Consider the following 21,034-nt stretch of genomic DNA (forward strand, 5'->3'; position numbering starts at 1 on the left):
ATTACAGTTTAGGTCATCGAACTAATATAATATGCTTTTCCAGACTACCTAGGCCACCCCACTTCGCTCACCCAACACCCAGAGGATTCGGGCCCCCCGGCTTGTTCAGGGGCAGGGTACGGAGAACTGGGAGAGCAGGTAAGCTGCAGGGAGGTGCCCATGGGGTCCTAGGAGGGACACAGGTCTGCAGGCCCTGCTCGGGGTGGGCGGGGGGGAAGTGGCCGGTGCGGGAGCTGCTGGGCTGGAGCCCACTGCCCACTGCCCGTGACGGGATGGGGGTGGGGGAGCGGGTGGGGGTGTGAGGAATCCGGGCCCACCGTGCTACATTGCTGTTTCCCCATCAGTGTCTGCGTGTGGTAGGTCCTCAGCAAAGGAGTGATTTACAAAAAGTGATTGAATGAGTGAACCTTTAGTGGGAGATAGTAAAGTGTAACCATGAATTCAGAATAATGCATTGGGTGAAGTGAGGAGGAGAATGTGTTTGGAGGAGGAGACAGAGAAATGAGAAAGGCGGCTCTGGTTAGAGGAAGAGCGGTTAGCTTAGCGAAGGGTCCCCGATAAGGGGGAGCAGCGCCTTGTCTTGGGGAGGGGCTGGTATCTGGGGGAAATCATGGAAGTAGGTCCGACTTAATGCATAGGTGTGAAGATGAGTCGGCGAGGTGCCGTGCCCACCCACAGGGGTGTGGTGTGACTCGAGCCTTAATGGGGGTGCTGACTGTAGGGGAGGGCACAGTGGGTGGGCTCTCAGGACTCAACTCTGTGACCAGAACTGCCACTCATCACTATCACTTCTGGGCCCGGACAGGGGGATGGGGGGTAGGAATATAGGGATGCAGAAAAAGCAAAGTGCATGCACAGCAAACCAGTGAGTGAGGGAACACACACAAGCATGAAAAGAACATAGGAAGGAAAGGGGAATATTTAGGCAAGTCGCACTGGGGTGGAGGTGGGAGCCCGAGGTCATTGTCTCCTGCGTGAAGGGGTGTCTTCAGGAAAAGAGACTACGCTTTCTCCCTATGGTCACAAGTGCCTCCTGACTTCCCTCCCTTTGCCTTCATTCTTCCCCATGTCAGGGAACAGCACCACCTCCACCCAGGTGTTGAGGCCCAATCCTGGCGTCAGCCTCCCGTCCTCCCTGCCTCCCAGCCTCATATTCAGTCACTGGGCCGCCCCATTTCCCTGTCACCACCACGGTCCAGGTCTGCGCTCTCTCCCCGACCGCTGCAGTGTCCGCACTCCATCAGCCTCCTGACTGCTCTCCCCCCGCCCCCGGCCCTCACAGCCCCTTGTCCGTGCGGCCTCCGGAGTGGTCTTTGCAGGCTCCAAAGCAGACACTGCCATTAGTTCCTTAAAATACTCATGCTGCTTCCCGTTGCTTTTTTCTTAGAACAGACCCGGACTCCTTCCTGTGGGCGCCCAGGCCCATGTGACCTGGCTCCTTCCCCAGCTCCTGCTGTTCTTCCCCTTGTCCCTGACATTAGGCAACACGGGCCTCCTCTCTGCTTCTCAAACACAGCAAGGCCTTTCCCAGAACCGAGCGTTAGCCTTGCTGCCCCTGCCTGCTGTGTCCGTCCTGCTGCTCCTCACATCCTCCCCTGGCTGTTCAAGTATCACCTCCTCCATGAGGCCTTCCTGTCTACAGTGGCTGCTTCTGTTTCTTATTTCAACATCCTGTTTATTTCCTTCAGACGACTTATCACAGTTTGTAACTGCCTCCTTTGTTGCTACTCCCTTGTCTCCTCCATTAGGCTGTAAGCCCCACAGGGGGAGGCTTGGACCCTGTCTCTCTTGTTCTTCCCTGGCCCCTGGAGCCTGATACAGTGCCCCACATGTCAGACAGTCAGGTTATCCTCAGAGTGGGGGACATTGATGGAGGGGCTCTGAGGCAAATGCTTAATCAGAATCAGAATCATAGCCCTCCTAGCAATTCCTGTGTACCACCATTATAAGCTCTTCATGCATACGGGGGTCAGCAAACTTCTGTAAAGAACCAGATAGTAAATATTTTAGGCTTTGGGCTATATGATCTGAAGCACAACTGTTCAACTCAGCTGTGGTAGCAAAAACAACAACAATAACAACCAGCCAACCATAGATGATATGTAAACAAATGAACATGGCTGTGTTCTGATAAAACTTTATTTACAAAAACAAGTGGTGGGCCGGCTGACCCTTGATGTATGGTATTAACTTATTTAATCTTCAAAGATTCTCTGAGGTAACTACTATTATCATTATCACTGTTTTATAGATGAAGAAACTGAGAAGCATAGAGACTAAGTAACTTGCCTGAGATCATACAGCTATTCAGGAATAGAATCAGGATTTGTGCCCAGGCAGGTTGACTCCAGAGTCCGGAGTGGTGGCCAGCATCCCACACTGCCTCTTGGCAGGCTTTGGAGAAGCAGAGAGGAACCCCAGCACCTCCTTATCCCCTGAGGGCCTCCACTGCTTCCTGGCTATGAGAAATCTCCAAGTTTCCTCATTCAACAAACTGGGGATGCTAATGATGTATCCGTTATTGGGTTGCTGTCAGGATTAAAACAAGACTGTGCATGTAAATTAGCTGGCTCTGAGCCTAGACATAGCCTCACTGAGTGTAATCCTGACCCATATCCAATTCCAGCCCTTAGGTTCCATTCACATCTTTTCATATCGTCTCCTTGCTGTCTGTCTGCCTCATTCAGATTTGCCCTAGGTTGTCTTCGTGGCCCTCCTTCCAACAGCCCCTTTTCAAGAAGGTCTCACATTAATCCTAGAGTTCCCCTATTAGGCGAACACTGACTGAGTGCTCTGGGCCGGGCATGGTGCTGGCTCTGAGGATCTGGAGACCAATGAGGACAGCCCCTCCCTGAGGAGCTCGCCAAGGAGCTGACCCCACACAGCAGGGAAGACTGGGAAAGGGTTGGAGCTGAGTCTGATGGCTGAGAGACTGGAGTCAAAGCTTCCCAAAGAAGAAGCTTTTGTGTGGGAAGATCAGTAGTGTTCTATTTTTTTTCTCTTGGTCTTAAGTTCTGAGAGCCAATCTAATAGCATCACTTGGAGTCAGGTGGACTCGAGATGGGCTCTGAGACTTCCCCATAGGTGAGATTGATGTTGAGGGCACATGGGGGTGGGCACCCCAGGAGGGGTGCGGGGATGCTCTTCAGCCCTGGAACCCCCTTCTCTTCACCAGCAGTGCTTTTCTGCACTCCCAGGAAAATGGGGAACCGGGCTTCCTGACAGCTTGGAGAGAAATCACAGTTGTCTTCAAAGGAATTAAATCTTACCCACATCATTCATCCTGTATCCAAGAAAACCTTCTCCTGGGAAAGTATAAGGAAAAGAAAAGAAAAAGAAAATACACCCTTACCTCTGCCTCTGCAACACCAAAGCCACCCATCCTGTGGATAGGCAGTGGGTCGTCGGTAGGCTGTTGTCACATATTATCTGGCTGTCGTGGGGTCACCTGGCCTGTGCATGGTCTCCCTCCCACGTTATGCCTGATGGAAAATGGCCTCATTACTTCTGCGTTTCTCCAAGGCCCTTCCTCTTTGTCTAACCAACATGGCTAAAGGTTATTGAAAATAAAACCAGTTTCTCCCAGAGTTCTCATAGTAGTCATATTGTTGTGTTAAAAGCTGTGGAAGTGGTAGAGAGGAAGAGAAGGTCAAGGGTTGGAGCAGAGGCCTAGCAGTTGTCTTGGGGGGTTTCGTCGTCCAAGGAAAGATCTTTCTGGGCCATTGAAGACCGAGGCTTTGGTAACCACTTTAAATGCATCTCACTTCTCCCTCATGCCATGCGGATAACATACTAAATAAAGTGTCTTCTTCCTCTTCTGCTGTCTCCCCCACCTCCATCTCCTCCTCCTCCTCCTCTTCTTCTTCTTCTTCTTCTTTTTTTTTTTTTCACTTTCCTGGTAGTAACTGTTCTTCCTGGAAGAGCAGAATCTTAGAACTCAAGGGCCAGGTGACTGAGAGCAGGAACTGCCTGTCCTTCTAGCAGATGGGCACCGGGCTCTCTGAGCCAGGGAACAGATCCCAGAGTCTCCTTGGGTCATCGCATCTTGGGATTTGACATTTTAACTTTTCCTCATCACTAAGCACATTTCTCCTCCTTTAATTTCAGCCCAGGACCCTTTGTTGGCTCTCGGGTGGGTCTGGGGAAGAACATACTTATACCTGCCCCCTGTTGCCAAATGCAAGCGTCAGTCACGGAGTTGGCTTCTTACGCTTCTGGCAAGGCCTCAGCGGAGCTGAGAAACAGGCAGTTTGCCTTCTAGAAGCCCATCCTGGGATTGGTAGCTTTCATTGGCCAGTGTGGGGTTGCCCCTCCATTGCCCACAGCTCAAGGACCATCCTGGGGCTCCTGGCCAGCCTTTGTGCCCCCTCCTTGTCATCCAGCCCTGTCAGTCCCACCTGTCAGAGAAAGCAGCCTCTCTTGACTCTGCAGCTCTCAGGACCCTCCCTTACAAAGTAGCCTTGGGGCAAGACTGTAAGCCTCTCAAACCCCTCCCAGACACCTCTGTACACTTACCAACAGCCCCTGGATCCTAGAAGTCACTAGCAGGAGGGATCTCGGACCTAGTAAGGGGTAGGGGGTCACACAAGGCTGAATGGCGGTTACTTTGGGGGAAGCAGCACCTGTTAAATCCCAAGTAAGGAGTAAACAAGGGCTGCTCTGTAGCCCCAGGTGTGAGTGGGAAGGGCAGACTTCAGTATTGGCTTCAAGGAATTTTCCCATTGCTATCCCTCTGGGATGTCTTCTGTCTCCAGATCTTACTTTCCTGACATAGATCTAAACCTATTACGTCAAATGCCATCACTAAAATGACAACTGAATTATTTGTAAAGTAAAAAAAAATTTTTTAATGCCTTGGGCAATTTTAAAACAATTATTGATTCCGCACAGGAAATGTGGCCATTCCTAGAAATCATATCATTTATTCTGGAAGAGATGTTGGATGTCAGCTTGTCTCACTCACCTCCACTCTCTTAAGATTGTCCCTAAGGGACCCCAACCTCGAAAAGTCCCCTACCCACATCCTTGCTTCTCTCCTTCTCTCCTTCATCCTCTCCTATTGGTGCCATCAGTTAGTCAGTCTTCCAAACGAACCTGGGATTCATCCTCCACTGTCCTCTCTTTCAGCCCTTCCACTGAACCCATTTCTAAATCCTTGCGTTTTACCTCAGAAATGCCTCACAAACATGGCTTCTCTCTTCCTCTGCCTTAGATCAGGCCATTGTCATCCATGTCTGTTGTATTAGCCTCTTCCCTAAACTCCGTGCGTAGGCCTGTCCTGTATGTTTAGCATCCCTAAAATTTTCGAAACCACGAGGTAAAATTTGGAATTCCTGGCTGTGGCATTCATTCAGGGCTCTTCGCGCGATGCTCCTCCCCCCTGTCTCCACACTCCCAGAGACCTTTTTAGTGGTTTCTGACAGGAATTTATTTAGTTACACAGGAATCAGCTTACGCAGGTGATGGCAAAGCTGGGAAGCCGAACAGAAGACTCAGGGTGAGACAACTCAGAGATGAGTTCTGGCGGGAGGCCTCCCACCCCCTCTAGAGCTTAGGAGCAGGGGACCACTCTTGGCCGGCCTGGCGGGAGCTAGTCCACAGAGACAGGGACCATCTGGTGGTGACAAAAGCCAGGGAGGAGACCCAATCACCGTGGGGATGCTGCCCAGCACCAAGGGACGGGAGAGAAATACCCTGGCTTCTCCCTTCCTCCCACCCTTCAGTCCCTTGCTAGTGTCTCTTATTGGCTGAACCTAGCCAGAAGCCGGAGAGCCCAGAAAACAAGAGTTTGTGGGGGGTCAGCCTCACCCCACCTCATGATGCAGATCAGGGCAGGAGAGCAGAGAGTGGCTCTGAGAACAGACAGGCAAATGACTGGTGTGTTCCCTTCGTTCCACTTGAGCTACAGTTAATTATTAACCATCCCAGAATTTTTATGATATCCTCTGCAAAATTCTTATATCTCCTTCATCTAGAAAGGCGAAGGGATACCTTCTTCATGACCAGCTGAGATGTTTTCTTCTCTGTGAAATCAACAGACACCTCAGAAAGCGTTAGCTACTCCTCACCTGGGCTCAGACAGTTTTTTTGTGGTACTTGCCACCAGGGCATTATAATGCATCATTCTTGTGTCTGGTTGCCTCTACTTGCCCTGGAGACCCTCCACAACAGATGTAATATCACAGATCTCTGCACTCTTGGGATCCAATCGAGGACATGTGCCTGCTGAGTCCATGCGGGGATGGACAAACGAGGGAGCTGTGGGGGGTGTCTTGTTCAAGGTTGCATAGCTGGTGAGTGGCAGGGCCGGGACGGAGCCCAGGTCTCCAGCCCTGTGCCGTTTTCACTCTGGATTTCATCTGTAGTAACTAGTAACTCCCAAGAACCAGATCTTGAAAGCTCTGTAGGCATAGTTCCTGGACTTATGTCTTAGAAAGTATAAAATGATTGGGGCGCCTGGATGGCTCAGTCAGTTGAGCCTTTGACTCTTGGTTTTCGGCTTGGGTCGTGATCTCAGGGTTGTAGGGTTGGGCTCCTCGCTCTGCAGGGAGTCTGCTTGAGATTCTCTCTCTCCTTCTGCTGCCCCCCCAATCCCGCTCTCACGCTCTTTCTCTCTCTCAGAATAAATAAATCTTTAAAAAAGAAAACAAACCCACAAAGTATAAAATGATTTATAAAAACATTCCCAAGTTTTCCAAACCTTCATTAATCTAAACAAGATGTTTGGGATCCTATGGAAGGAGTATGGACAGACAGACAGACAAGGATCTGCCTTTCTTTTTTAAACCTGAGACTGAATTCTGCTAGATATGTGTTTTTTATGGTAACTAAAACCTAAACTCTTGTTGCTTCAGAATGTTAGACTGTTCATTATGTGTTCCCCAAAAATGAATCAGAAGAAATTTGTAAGTAAAGAACTTAAATCCTGACATCCACAGATGTCCTTGGGAATGCCTAGAAAATTCTCAACGAAAAGAGGCAGCAGTTTATGAAGCTAAAAAATGATGTTTATAAGAAACTCAGTAAGAGTCCGTGGGGAGCATATTGTATGTGATTTTCTTTGTCCTTTTAGGTTTGAGTCAATAACTTCTCAGCAGGAGGACCACACTGTGCGTGCCATCAATTCCTGCCAGGCAGGAATAAGGCCCCGTTCACTGCAGTAGGGAATATAGAGGCTCTGACAGTAATTTCAATGCCTTTCTTTTCTTATTTGCAAGAACTGAACTCTTTTTACTCTTCCTGTTACATAAGCTATTATACCCAAAGGGGAAAGATTTTAATAAAATGGAACTCTTTTTTTTTTTTATGATTATTTATTTATCTATTTGACAGAAAGAGAGAGAGAGACAGCGAGAGAGGGAACACAAGCAGGAGGAGTGGGAGAGGGAGAAGCAGGCTTCCCGCCGAGCAGGGAGCCCGATGTGGGGCTCGATCCCAGGACCCTGGGATCATGACCTGAGCCGAAGGCAGACGCTTAACGACTGAGCCACCCAGGTGCCCCTAAAATGGAACTCTTATTTATTTCCACGAAATAGCTGCCTGGGAATGACAGTACTAGCTGGAAATGTTCAATTAATTAGAGAAATATGTTTATTAGATATGACCAACCTTTATGGTCATATTATTGGGACTCTCTCATGTCCGTGAACACACTGAATTGATTCCATTTTAGGGGCCGGTCATGGGCCTGAAGAAACTTCAGAGGAAGGAGCCAGACCCTGCCCTGGGAGCTATCACGGTTCGTTTATATACAAGAACACTGTCCTGAAACATTGAAAGTGCATATTGTGTAGCAGAACATAAGTGCTTATTTAAAAAAAATATATATCTAATGAAATAAAAACTCAATTTCGTAAAAACGAATACTGGGCAAGACCACAGATGAGAGTGAACAAGGTCAGTAGGTGACTCCTGCGTGCTGCCTACAGCTGGGCTAGACACAAAGGGAGGAGCAGGGAGGGAGGGGCATTGGGTCCTCAGGCCTCTGCGGGCCATGCAGCAGGAGCAAGGAGACCGTGAGGGTCACACGAATGCTGGGCGGGCGCCACCAGCACAAAGACTGACAAGGCCCGGTGCTGCCCAGCAGCCTGATAGGACAGTGGTTCCCAGAGTGTGCTTCATGAGCCCCGGGGGTGCCGGAGAAACTCTTTCCAGGAGAGCAGTTGATAGGCTCTTACTTAGTTCAGGTATGTTCAGGCACAGAAATTGGCAAATTGTACACGTTGGCCTCCCCGAAGCCCTTTCAGGGGATCTGCATGGGCAAGACTATTTTCATACTACTACTAAGATATCGTTTGCCATTTTTACTCTCCTTTCCTGAGCATACAGTGGTGCTTTCCAAAAGCCACAGGAGGCGTGATACTGTAATACCCTGAATGCAAGAGTATCACATAGGAGAACCCAGCCGTCTTCTGTTAAACCCAAACAGATGTGCAAAAATGTAAAACAATGCCATCTCACTCATTTTTTCGGTTTGGAAAATGGCTATTTTTCACAAAAATGCTATTTATGTTACCATATAGTTGGCTTATTATTATCTTAAAGTAAATTAAAAAGAAATGTATTTTTTAAACTCAATTTTTTTAAAAAAGATCTATTTATTTATTTGAGAGAGAGAGAGCACGAGTGGGAGGAGCAGAGGGAGAGAGAATCCCAAGTAGACTCTGCTGAGCGCAGAGCTTGACACAGGGCTCGATCTCACAACCCTGAGGTCATGACCTAAACCAAAACCAAGAGTTGGACGTTTTTTTATTTTTTTTTTATTTTTTAAAAAATTTTTAAAGATTTTTGTATGTTCATTTGAGAGAGACAGAGATAGCGAGAGAGAACACGAGTGGGGAGGAGAGGGAGAAGAAGGCTGCCTGCTGAGCAGGGAGCCTGATGCAGAACTCGAGCCCAGGACCCTGGGATCATGACCCAAGCCGAAGGCAGATGCTTAACCAACTGTGCCACCCAGGCACCCCTAAACTCCTCAGTGTTATCTCAAATTGGTAAATATTAATAGCTATAACCCACATAAACAACTCAGGGGGTCCTCAATTTTTTTGAGACTTTATTTTTTAGAGTGGTTTTGGATGCACAGCAAAGTTGAGCAGAAGATACAGAGATTTCTCACAGACCCCCTGCCCCCTGCACAGCCTCCCCCACCATCAACATTCCCTACCAGAGAGGTACATCTGTCACAGTTGATGAACCTACATTGTGTAAGGGAGGAAAAATACCTTCCCCTCTACTCTTCTGAGTTCTTAGCTGAGACGTCTGTGATAAAAGACAGATTAGCAAGAGAAAAACAGGCAGAAGTTTATTAACATCTATAACTCATATATGCGTGGGAGATACCCAGGGAAAAATGAGTAGCTCTCTGAGATGGCTTGAGATTCAGGCTTGAATATCATCCTAAGAGGGAAAGGGGAGGGGGAAGTAGGCCTCTTAGGGGAGAGCAAATGATTTTTAGGAGAGATAAATGGGCCCTTAGAAGATTAGGTGGGATATGTGATAGTTTATGACCAAGTTTGTCTGGGTATCACCTAGTTTCTTCTCCTGTAATGAGCCACTCTTTCCTGGTTGATGAGACTCTTGGAGAGGTGGTTTATAATAATTGAGTTCCCTTTGGAAGATCTGTCTTTAGGCAGATACGGTGTTGTTTTAGGACAAATGTATAATGACATGTATCTACTGTTATAGTATCATACCGAGTGTTTTCACTGCCCTAAAAATCCTCTCTGCACCTCTTATTCATCTTTCCCTACCTCCATCCTAACTCCTGGCAACCACCGATCTTTTTACTGTCTCCATAATTTTGCCTTTTCCAGAATGTCCTATAGTTGGAACTGTAGACTATGCGGGCTCTTCAGATTGGCTTCTTTCACTAAGTAATATGCATTTAAGATTCCTCCACATCTTTTCATGGCTCGATAGCTCATTTCTTAGTAGTGCTGAAGAATATTCCATTGTCTGGATGTACCACAGTTTATCCATTCACCTACTGTTGGACATCTCGATTGCTTCTAAGTTTTGGCAGTTATGAATAAAGCTCCTATAAACATCCATGTGCAGGGTTTTATGTGGACATAGGTTTCCACCTGCCATGGGTAAATACCAAGGAGGGATTCTTGGATGGTAAGACATGTTTAGTAAGAAACTGCCAGGCAGTCTTCCCAAGTGTCCCATTCCCACCCACAGTGAGTGAGGGTTCCTGTCCCTCCACATCCTCACCCATATTGGGGATCGTCAGGGGTGGGGATTTGGGCCATTCTAGTAGGTGAATAGTGGTATCTCATTTTATTTATATTTTCCTGACAACATATGATGTGGAACACCTTTTCATTTGCTTATTTGCCATCTCCCTATCTTCTCTGGTGAGGTATATTTTGGACAACAGTCCTTTTTCAGATGTGTCTTTTGAAACTATTTTCCCCCAGTCTGTGGCTTGTCTTCCCATTCTCTCTTTTTTTTTTTTTTTAAAGATTTTATTTATTTATTTGACAGAGAGAAACACAGTGAGAGAGGGAACACAAGCAGGGGGGGTGGGAGAGGGAGAAGCAGGCTTCCCGCCGAGCAGGGAGCCCGATGCGGGACTCGATCCCAGGACACCGGGACCATGACCTGAGCCGAAGGCAGACGCTTAACGGCTGAGCCACCAGGCGCCCCTCGTCTTCCCATTCTCTTGACAATGTCTTTCACAGAGCAGCAATTTTAATGAAGTCCAGTTTACAAATTCTTTCTTTCATGGTTTGTGCCTTTGGTGTTGTCTCTAGAAAGTCATTGCCATACCCCAGGTCATCTAGATTTTCTCCCATGTTGTCTTCTGGGAGTTTAATAGCTTTGCGCTTTACATTTAGGTCTATGATTTTGAGTTAGTCTTTGTGAAGGGTGGAAAGTCTACGTCTAGATTCATCTTTTTTTTTTTTTGCATGTGGATGTCCAGTTGTTCGGCACCACTCGTGAAAAAACTGTTTTTGCTCCATTGTATTGCCTTTGCTTCTTTGTCAAAGATCAGTCGACTGTATTTATGTGGGTCTGTTTTTGGGTTCTCTATTCTGTTCCATTTATCTGTCTGTCTCTTCTTTCACTGCTTCACAACTATCTTGATTATTATAGCTTCATAGGAAGTCTTGAAGTGGGGTTGTGTCAATCCTCCAATTTTGTTCTTTTTTTTTTTTTAAAGATTTTATTTATTTATTTGACAGAGAGAGACACAGCGAGAGAGGGCACACAAGCAGGGGGAGTGGGAGAGGGAGAAGCAGGCTTCCCGCCGAGCAGGGAGCCCGATGAGGGGCTCGATCCCAGGATCCTGGGATCATGACCTGAGCCGAAGGCAGACACTTAACGACTGAGCCACCCAGGCGCCCCCTCCAATTTTGTTCTACTCCTTCAATATTGTGTTGGGTGTTTAGGGTCTTTGGGTCCTCAGAGTCTAAAGGGTGGGAGGGAGGGTCCTGAGACCAAAAAGTTTGAGAACTGCTGTTGTAGAGAAAGATGGGCCCACAGATGAGTGTATTAAATTCTTTTGTTTGGAAAGAGGATAGAATGTAGTGGAAGGGAACCCAAACTGAGTTTTGTACATCTTATTGCCCTGTTTTAGGAGCTGAGCAAGCTTGTTGTGTTAGGGCACATCTCTGAGAGTCCAAATTTAGATGCTGTGTGACAGAGACAGGAGCCTGGTCTCAGAGAGAACCCTAGAGGGGTGTAGGACATGAATTGTTGTCTTCCCTTGGGACCAGAGAACGCAGGGCAGATGAGGGAGGTTTGGAATTGGTGTTTCCATTTCTCTAAGCGAAAGGTGAGTCTTGGGTATTAGGATGGTGCAGGTGAACCAAGTGCCGTGCCTCTTCATCTCTGCAATTAAGATGTGTTAACTCTCAAGAATAAACCAGGTTACAAGGGCAACAATCACATCTTGTACTGTTCACCTACCCCCCTTGAAGTTCTACAGGAAACATATGCAGAGTGGGAAAGGTGGGGCTTTGGTCTCAAACTCCAGGATTAAAAAAAAACAAAAAAACCCCCAAAAACCCTGTTGTGTGGGTCTCCTCCAGAGAGAAAGCTTTATTTGCTGAAAGAGGCCAGTTGCTTTCTCTGCTCCATTCTTGCAGGCCACACCCCAGACTCAGACCACTCCTGCACTGGGTGAGGCCAGCAGCTGACTAGAGCGGGCCCGGGTGCTGGATGGCGCCTATCTCCCACCTGCACTGTCAGGCCACCCAGCTGCTCTCAGGCCCAGTTGAACTCATCAGCTGCAGGAGAGTCTTGAGGGATCCCAAGAGCAAGCCAAAGCAAGCAAGCCTGAAGGCCAAGCCTTCCTGTTGCCTAACCACGTGGAAGGATATCACTCCCAGGGACCACCCTTGATTGCCTCCCATCCTTTGGCCACTTGCCAGACACGCTGAAAGCACCAGTCCAGGCCCTGTGCCCAAAGTAACAGCGTTCTTACTGGGGAGGCAGGGCTGTTGTTAACCTGGGGAAACCAGTGGGTTCAGAGGGTCTGCAGAGGTCCAGAGATCAGGTGTCTGTGCTGTTTTACGGGGAGAAGGTCTAGACTTTTCATCAGATTTCAAAGATGGGGAAAGTCCTTCCTTATAAAAAGTTAAAGGATCATTGTGTTAGCGGGCAACACTAGTTAGAGCCGTCCTGTTGCAGGTTAGTCAAAGAGTCCATTCAAGCATATTAATTCAGCAAATAGTTGATTTGCTCTCCATGCCTGGCTCGGTGCTGAGGGCTGGAGACGCAACATTGAGTAAGACCAGATGGGATCGCTGTGTCATTGAAGCGCACGGATGTAAATCAAATACTCACACAAACGCATGTCTAATTTATGAGACTGATGCACTCCCACTGCGCCAAGAGGGCCGCTACGCATGTCTAATTTAAAAAATCAAATGTTGCTCTGAATTTCAGAACCCGGTTCTATGATAGATACAACAGTGGATGTTTAGTTTTTGTTTTTGTGTATTTGTTTATTTTTGAATAGGTACTATATTCATGTTGAAAAATTCAAAAGGATTATATAGTGAAAGACCACTCCACCCACCCACCCCCAACCCCCCGCCACGCGCCACCCACTTACCATTATCCCTCAGCCACTCCCTGGAGGCCATGCATGCTTCATAACATGAGTGGCTGTTCTGCTGTTCAGCGGGGGCGGAGGAAGGGAAGTGTAGAGAAAGCTTACCTGAGGATATGACACTTGAAATCTGAATCATGAATGTGAAGCAAAGAAGACTGGAAGGCATAGGGGAGGCATTCTAGGTAGAGGCAATAGCTTATTCAAAGGCCCTGTGGCAGGAGACAGAAGAATGAAAAGAAAGCCTGTATGGCTCAAGTGCAGAAAGCAAGGGGAGGTGAGGTCCAGGATGCTGCTGGGTGGAGAGGGTGCAGTCTTGTAGCTCTCTTAGCATTGTGGACTTTCCCCTAAGAGCCTGGCAAGCCACTGAACAATGAGAGGAGGTAACCTTCAATCACACTTGCATTTTGAAAATGTTACCCTGGCTGTAGTATGGAGAATGGATTGTAGGAGAATGGATTGTAGGGACTTAATAATTGACCTGCATCCTGGGGAATGAATGGGAGTTTTTCAGCAGACTGGGGAGGTGCTGAAGCTACAAAGGGCGGGTGGGGGAGAGAGAACCCTTCCTGGGGGAGGGAGCGGCAGTTAATATGCTTATTTCGTTCAGGTGAGAAATCATGTGGCTTGGTGGTGGTGATGTATCTATATATATTGCAAGAAATGCATTGGTATACAAGGTTCTTCTGAAAAATGTTAACAAAACATTTGTTTCCGTTCTCTCAACCGAGTGGAAGAGTCAGCTTAGAATGTAGTTAACACCCTGGTTGTATTTGGTCCAAGTGCGTGGCCAAACTAACGGGATAATTTAGCATCCTGTAAGAGGCTGGTGGGCAAAGGTCTGAAGTCTCCTAAAATCTTGCTAGAAGTCGTCTGGTCCAGGCTCCTGCTTGAGCACCGTGAAGACATCTCCCCTGTGCGGGAGCCCTCCAGTGGCTGGAGGTTGTTACTGTTGTTACCAAGTCATAACAGAATGACCGTGTGGGTGATGTGCGCTAATTAGGAAACAATTGTTTTGGCCTCTGCACACTCAATTTTCCTTCTCTTCTCCTGACCCCCCAAGAATGGCTTATTCTGAGGAGCAAGGAGGTATCCCGTGTGGTTTCAGACGCCAGAATTCCGGCAACTCCATTTCCTTGGACTTTGAGCCCAACACGGAGTTCCAGTTTGTGGAGCAGTTAGAGGAGCGCTACAAATGTGCCTTCTGCCGCTCCGTGCTGCACAACCCCCACCAGACGGGCTGTGGGCACCGCTTCTGCCAGCACTGCATCGTGTCCCTGAGGTGAGCTTGCAGGGCTCGCAGCTCTGGTCACAACCAGAGGCGGGGGGGGGGGGGGGGGGGCGTGGGTGTTCCTGGGACCCAGGTGTCCAGAGCGAGCACTCGATGGGAATTGCCGCGGTTGGCCACAGAACCGCGAACACGAGGAGGGGCCCTCCCGGAGCCCTTCTCCGAGAGACTAAGGAATCATGTTTTGGTTTTTTAGTTTTTGGTTTGGGGGGCTTTTTTGCCACTCACTAATTGATAGTCACCTTCCCCCCCCTCCCTTTTTTTTACATCAAGTGTAATGAAAATACAGTGTTCTATTAGTTTCAGGTGTAAAATATGAGTCAAGAATTCTATACATGACTTGGGGCTCATTTCAGTCACCTTTTTTTTTAAATGTAGACCACACCTGTTTTGCACGGGAGGGCAAACCTTGATGCACAGTCTGTGTTGGGAAGGACCTGTGTTTCACCAGGGTCTTTGTGGTGGTTGCTTGGACCTTTCCTTGCCAAAAGGCAAAGGTGGTGTCCCATCCGGAAAGGGACCGCACCTCAACGGGGGCACTGTCTGCTTCGGAGGCAGCTGTAAAACCTGGGTCCTGCCATTTTGAAGGTGGAGACCAAGAGAGATGTGGAAGCAGGCTTTGGGGGCTTATTTAGGGCAGTAAGTAAGCTGTCTGCTACCAAGCTTGGAAAGGGGGTTAATTATAGCACATTCTCATTCATTCATGGGTTTGTCCATTCAGCACCTGTGTGTTCCAGGCACCTTACTAAGGAAGGGCTGGAGGTTCGGTGTGGAACAGGAGCCAGCGTCTGCCCTCTAGAATGCTCCAGACTAGTGGTGTTACAGGGTGATAAGCACTGGCAGACGACATTGAACTCTGTCTGGGGGACTTACTAATTGACTGCATCCTGGGGAATGAATGGGAGTTTTTCAGCAGACTGGGGAGGTGCTGAAGCTACAAAGGGGGGGTGGGGGAGAGAGAACCCTTCCTGGGAGAGGGAGCGGCAGGAGGGGAGACAGGGCCCGGCCTGTCCGGGGGGAGCTCTAAGGGGTCAAGCATGGCGGGAGTGCTAGGGCTGCTCTTGGAAGAGCTGTTGGGGTCAACTCTTAATTCGGCTCTATTTTTATTTATCTCTCCAGAGAATTAAATGCAGTCCCACTCTGTCCTGTAGATAAGGAGGTTATCAGATCTCAGGAGGTAAGAAAATCCCCACTTTGGTTTAGCAGTTCTCTGGGTGATGGAGAAGCCAGTGTCCTGGGTTGAATTGGACATGGAGGTTGGAGCAGTAGAGCAGGGGAGGGGGCCCTTTCTTAGAGTCCACATTCCTCTCCTATGGGGTCAGGTCAAACCCCACTTCTACCACTGTTTCAGAGGCTTCTTTAGGTCTTTATTGACTCCACCCCCCAGTTTTTCCTCTGTTCTCTCCTTACCCCCTTCCTACACCAGCTCCAGGTATACTGAGTTGCTTGGAGAAATGAAACACCCTGTTCCCTGGAATTCACTTTCTCCTCTGGTCTATTTCTAGAACTTCCTTCTATTATTATTATTATGTCTAACAATAGCTTCATTTAGATATAATTCATATGCCATAAAATTTACCTTTAAAGTGTACGTGTTTCTTGGGTATACACCCAGGAGTGGAATTACTGGGTCATGTGGTAATTCTGTTTAGGGTCATAATGGTCACTCTATGTGTAACATTCTGAGGAACTGTCAGATTATTTTCCAAAGCAGCTGCACCATTTTACATTCCATCCAGCAGGGTGTGAGAGTTCAAATGTCTTGGATCCTTGCCAAAAGTTGTTACTGTCCATCTTTTTGATTATAGTCTTTCTAGGGGGTACCTGTTTTGATTTGCATTTCTCTGATGATTAAGGATATGGAGCATCTTTCATGTGTTTGTGCATTTGTATATCTTCTGGTAGAAATGCCTATTTAATTTCTTTGCCCATTTTTAAGTGGATTATTGGTCTCTTATTGATGAGTTCTAAGAGTTCTTTTTATATTCTAGATACAAGGCTCTTATCAGATATACGATTTGTAAACATTTTCCTCCCATTTTGTGGGTTGTCTTTTCATTCTCTTAGTGGTGTCCTTTGAAGCATGAGAAGGTTTTCGTTTTGATGAGTCTTACTTGTTTTTGTTTGTTTTGGTTGCTTGTTCTTTTAGTGTTGTATCAAAGAAATTGTTTCCTAACCCAAAGTTTTCCTCCCTTAAAACTTCCTTTTTGCGGGGGAGGGGGGTGCGGGCACGGAGGGAGAGAGAGAGAATCTTAAGCAGGTTCCACATTCAGTGCAGAGCCCAACGTGGGGCTCGATCTCATGACCCGGAGATCATGACCTGAACTGAAATCAAGAGTTGGACCCTTAACCAACGGAGCCACCCAGACACCCCTCCCTTAACACTTCCTTTTAAGCTCAGTTTTCTTCCTTTACAATTCTGCTAGAGGACATTCAAGCATCACCTCCTCTAGGAAGTTCCCCCCTGAGCACCTGGTCTGATGTACATGCTCCTGCCTTTTTTTAAGATTATTTTTTAAGAGTATTTATTTATTTATTTATTTATCAGCGAGAGAGAGAGACAGAGAGAGAGAGCATAAGCAGGGGGAGTGGCAGACAGAGGGAGAAGCAGGCTCCCTGCTGAGCAGGGACCCCCGATGCGGGACTGATCCCAGGACCCTGGGATCATGACCTGAGCTGAAGGCGGATGCATAACTGACTGAGCCACCCCGGCATCCCTCCTTCTCTATGCTCTTATGTTGTGTTTTGCAAATGCCTCGCAGAGGACCGTGCTGTGTTTGTGTGTGCCTCACCCACTCGATTAGGGGTTGGCATACTACAACATGAGATTTGTTGGCACAAATCCAGCCTGCCACCTGTTTTTGTATGGCCTGTGAGCTAAGAATGGTTTTCCTATAAATCATTGGAAAAAATCCAAAGAAGGGTACACAGGAGCTCTGTACTATCTTTGCAACTTCTTGTGAGTCTTTGAACTATTTCAAAACAAAAAACTTATTTTAAAAATCAAGAGAAGAATTATGTTTTGTGACACATGAAAATTACATGAAATTTACACTTCAGTGTCCATTGATAATGCCTTATTGGAACACAGCCATATATATCCGTTTAAGTATTGTGTACAGCAGAGCTGAATAGTTGAAAAAGAAAAGGTTGCATCGTGGCCTGCAAAGCTGAAAATACTTACTCTCTGACCCTTTATGGAGAAAGTTTGCCAACCCCTGGTGTGCGCTGGAATAGCAAGTCAGCGCAGCCTCGGTGACACTACGTGATGACTAATACAAACTGTTACACTATGACAGGAAGCTAAAAGCGTTACCCTCCCCCACAGCCCACCTTCTGACCTTTGAGCATCCGAGGTCAAGTGCACCGTGAGATTCTCCTGCAGCCTACTGCACCGAGCATTGAATTTCCTGACTTGTGTTTAGTGGCTTGTCGGAAACATGTATCTGAGAAAGCCTCTTCTTTGATGGTGCTGAATCTGTTATTTCCATTCCAACTTGTCTGGAAGTTTCCACTTGACTTTTGAGATGTATTTGAAGACCAAATTAATAATAGTTTCATTCACATTGCTCTGAAGCTTTGGAGTGTATGAGACCTATTATGTTTCTCTCTTAGGTGTTCAAAGACAATTGCTGCAAAAGGGAAGTCCTCAATTTGTATGTGTATTGCAAAAATGCTCCTGGATGTAATGCCAAGATTATTCTGGGACGATACCAGGTTGGTATTCCTCATGACCAATATTTGCCTTTGTCATTTTTTCCAGTGACGTGTATTGAACACCTTTATGTGTCAGTTCCTGGGCCAAGCATGGTATGGGGCTCATTGGGTTGCTCTCAGAGAATGCCTGTCTAGCAATACATTTGGCTACAGTACAGCACACCAAAGGCTAAGGTGTGAGTGAAAAGGTCCATTTTGTTTGGAATGCATGGAGGGAATACTATCTGTGCTAGACCTAAATTATGGGTTAGGGGTCATTGATCCAAAAGAGAAGATGGGGGTCATGCGGGGCAAAAGGACGTGTCATTTGTGGGGAACTGTGAAGGATTTGGGGTCCCCAGGGTGGAAGCTATGGCAGCCTGCAGAAAGATATGATTGCAAGAGACCCTGCCTGAAAGTCCTGGCAGGTGGTGGGTGGGTGGTTCCCAGCAGCTGTGGGCCGTGGCTGTTAGTTTGTGATCTGAGGCATATAATGCAGACCAGATCAGATTTGGGATGTGGTTTAAAGGTGAAGCATTGGTATGAGCTGCAAACACATGAAGTGTAGGGGTAGCGAAGGGAAGTTACTTTCACATGAAACTGCCCTGCCTGGTTCTTCCATCCAGCTGGGGAAGCCAGAAGCTTGGTAAATGTCAAACTGGAAATGGGGCAACGGGGCTCTGCCATGGCAGGCCCATAGCGGATTTGATCACACTGTGCAGGAATAAGAAGCAGGCATCTCTAGCTTCCAGAGAATGGCTTGGGGGCTGCTGAAATTTTCCTCTCCCACCCACACATTTTGGAATACATTTCAGGTGATTCAGCCTTTTCTCCACCTTGCCTCCAAACCCCCCAGGCACTGAATTCCTAACGTGTAAATGCTTTCCCTGTTAACCCCAGGATTTTTCTGGAGGTTCACCGAACTTCCTAGAACTTTCTCACATTTTGATAGTCAGGCCCTAGAGCAGGGCCTCTTTTCCAATTTTGTTGTCACGAAGCCTGAGCAGGAAGTGAGGCTCAAGTTAGACCATCCAGCTCATCAGCTTTTGTGACCACATCATCAGCTTCTGGAGAACAGTGGCTGGTTTCTTTTCACCTGTTTTCTTCTGTGTTTCCCCTCATTCCTGCCCCCCACCTGCACCCCGGCTTGCATGGTGAGGTGTAGGTCCTCCCCAGGTAGTGGAATCCTGATGAGTGTTGACTGTTTTCGGTGAGAGTGAATTTTGGAGAAGATACGGATTTCAGTGGTCACTCTTTGTTTCTTATTACTAGAGGCAAAGGAGAGTAGCTATAATATTTATTTACCTCCTGCAGAAAAACTGGTTGCTTTTTCTCTCGTTCAGGAAAGGGGTCAGCAGACTGTTCTGTCGAGAGCCAGTTAGTAAAATGTTTAGGCTTTCCTGGCCATACAGTCTCTGTATCCGCCACTCAACTCAGCTCTTCCCTTTCAGAGGGAAAGCAGCGCCCCCCCCATCGTCCCCTCCCCCACAGTATGTAAACAAGTAGATGGGTGGCTGTTCTCCAGAAAAACCTTATTTACAAAAACAAGAACAGGCCAGCTGTGTTTTAGGGGATCTCGCAGGGGACAGGACCATCACAATAACTTGCTGTGATCCAGAGGTTTTATTAAGGTACGCCTCCTGCTTTAAAAAATCTCTACCATGAAGAATACTGGAACGAGTAATGTCCATGTCATCGTTATCTCATATTCTGGTGGAGAACATTTTCTGACCACAGCCTGACCATTCCCAGCTTCTCTTGGGCCTGGGATCCTGTATTTCTTCTGTCTGCTTTTCTTGACCACTTCTGGAACAGCTCCCACTCCCTCTCCCCATTACTCTCTTGAATCCTTTCCCTTCCTTCCTGCACTTAGGACATGCCCTGCTCTTCTTCCGTCTTTCCCCTCCATCCTGGCTTTTGCCATCCGCTGTGCAGAGATTAGTACTTGGTGCCGGGGGTGCAAAAAGAAATTAAAAATGTCTTTGGAGAATGGGTAAATCACTCAGCAAGCCTAAGGAAAATATTCAGGAACTAACCTGAGAATCTGAGCTAATAGATAATCTGAAGTAGACTCAACATGCTTCCTTCTCCAGCCATCTTCCCTGTCCTCCCAACTCCTATCAAACAAGGCTGGCACGGTCTCAGTCTGCCCAGCTGCCCCCCGTGTCCTCCCTCCCTCCAGGCTTCCAGCTGGCCCCCCGTCCCCCTGCCCCAGTCAGTGCGGCCCACTGGCCTGTTTTTTCTGTTGCAGGACCACCTCCAACAGTGCCTATTTCAAGCTGTGCAGTGTTCTAATGAGAACTGTCAGGAACAAGTCCTTCGGAAAGATCTGAAAGAACATTTGAGTGCACGTTGCCATTTTCGAGAGGAAAAATGCCTTTATTGCAAAAAAGATGTGGTAGTAATCTATCTACAGGTAAAAAGAAAGAAAAACGAATCGTCTTTATGGGACTAAATTCTACCTGAGTGGTCACAGTGAATCGGGACATTACTGAATTTATTTTTGTACAGAAATAGGTCTGAATGGGCGCCTGGGTGGCTCAGTTGGTTAAGCGACTGCCTTCGGCTCAGGTCATGATCCTGGAGTCCCTGGATCGAGTCCCGCATCGGGCTCCCTGCTCGGCAGGGAGCCTGCTTCTCCCTCTGACCCTCCCCCCTCTCATGTGCTCTGTCTCTCTCATTCTCTCTGTCTCAAATAAATAAATAAAATATTTAAAAAAAAAAAAAATGTTAAGAAATAGGTCTGAAGAATTTTCTGAGAGTTCTGTAAAAAGCGAAAAGTCTTCTTGTTGGACTCTAGAGTAGGACTCATTTATCATTGGCAGAAGCATTGTTTGAGCACCTACTGAGTGTGAGTGTGCAAGGAGCGCTGCTGGGTGCAGGGTCACAAGGAGGTGACGATACTATGTCCTCAGGGGGCTATGATCTGACTGGAGTGGCAGGATGTAGGCAGAGAAAGAGATCATGGCTACCTTTTACATGTACTG

At 47.5% G+C, this 21,034-nt stretch overlaps 1 protein-coding gene across 2 annotated transcripts in view; it reads left to right on the top strand.

Moving 5' to 3' along the window:
* Positions 1-21,034, top strand: part of TRAF5 (TNF receptor associated factor 5) — a 46,794-nt gene that overhangs the window by 12,972 nt on the left and 12,788 nt on the right. The window contains exons 2-6 of one of the 2 annotated variants that reach the window (XM_032393151.1): positions 44-138; positions 14,127-14,345; positions 15,471-15,528; positions 17,967-18,068; positions 20,299-20,463. In XM_032393151.1, coding sequence (XP_032249042.1) covers positions 14,128-14,345; positions 15,471-15,528; positions 17,967-18,068; positions 20,299-20,463 — 543 coding nt within the window. In that variant the 5' untranslated portion in view covers positions 44-138; position 14,127. The remainder of the gene's footprint in view (positions 1-43; positions 139-14,126; positions 14,346-15,470; positions 15,529-17,966; positions 18,069-20,298; positions 20,464-21,034) is intronic. The other variant, XM_032393152.1, reaches the window with a different exon arrangement.

This window comes from Phoca vitulina, unplaced genomic scaffold (assembly GCF_004348235.1).
Source record: "Phoca vitulina isolate PV1807 unplaced genomic scaffold, GSC_HSeal_1.0 scaffold71, whole genome shotgun sequence".
Taxonomy (NCBI): Eukaryota; Metazoa; Chordata; class Mammalia; order Carnivora; family Phocidae; genus Phoca; species Phoca vitulina.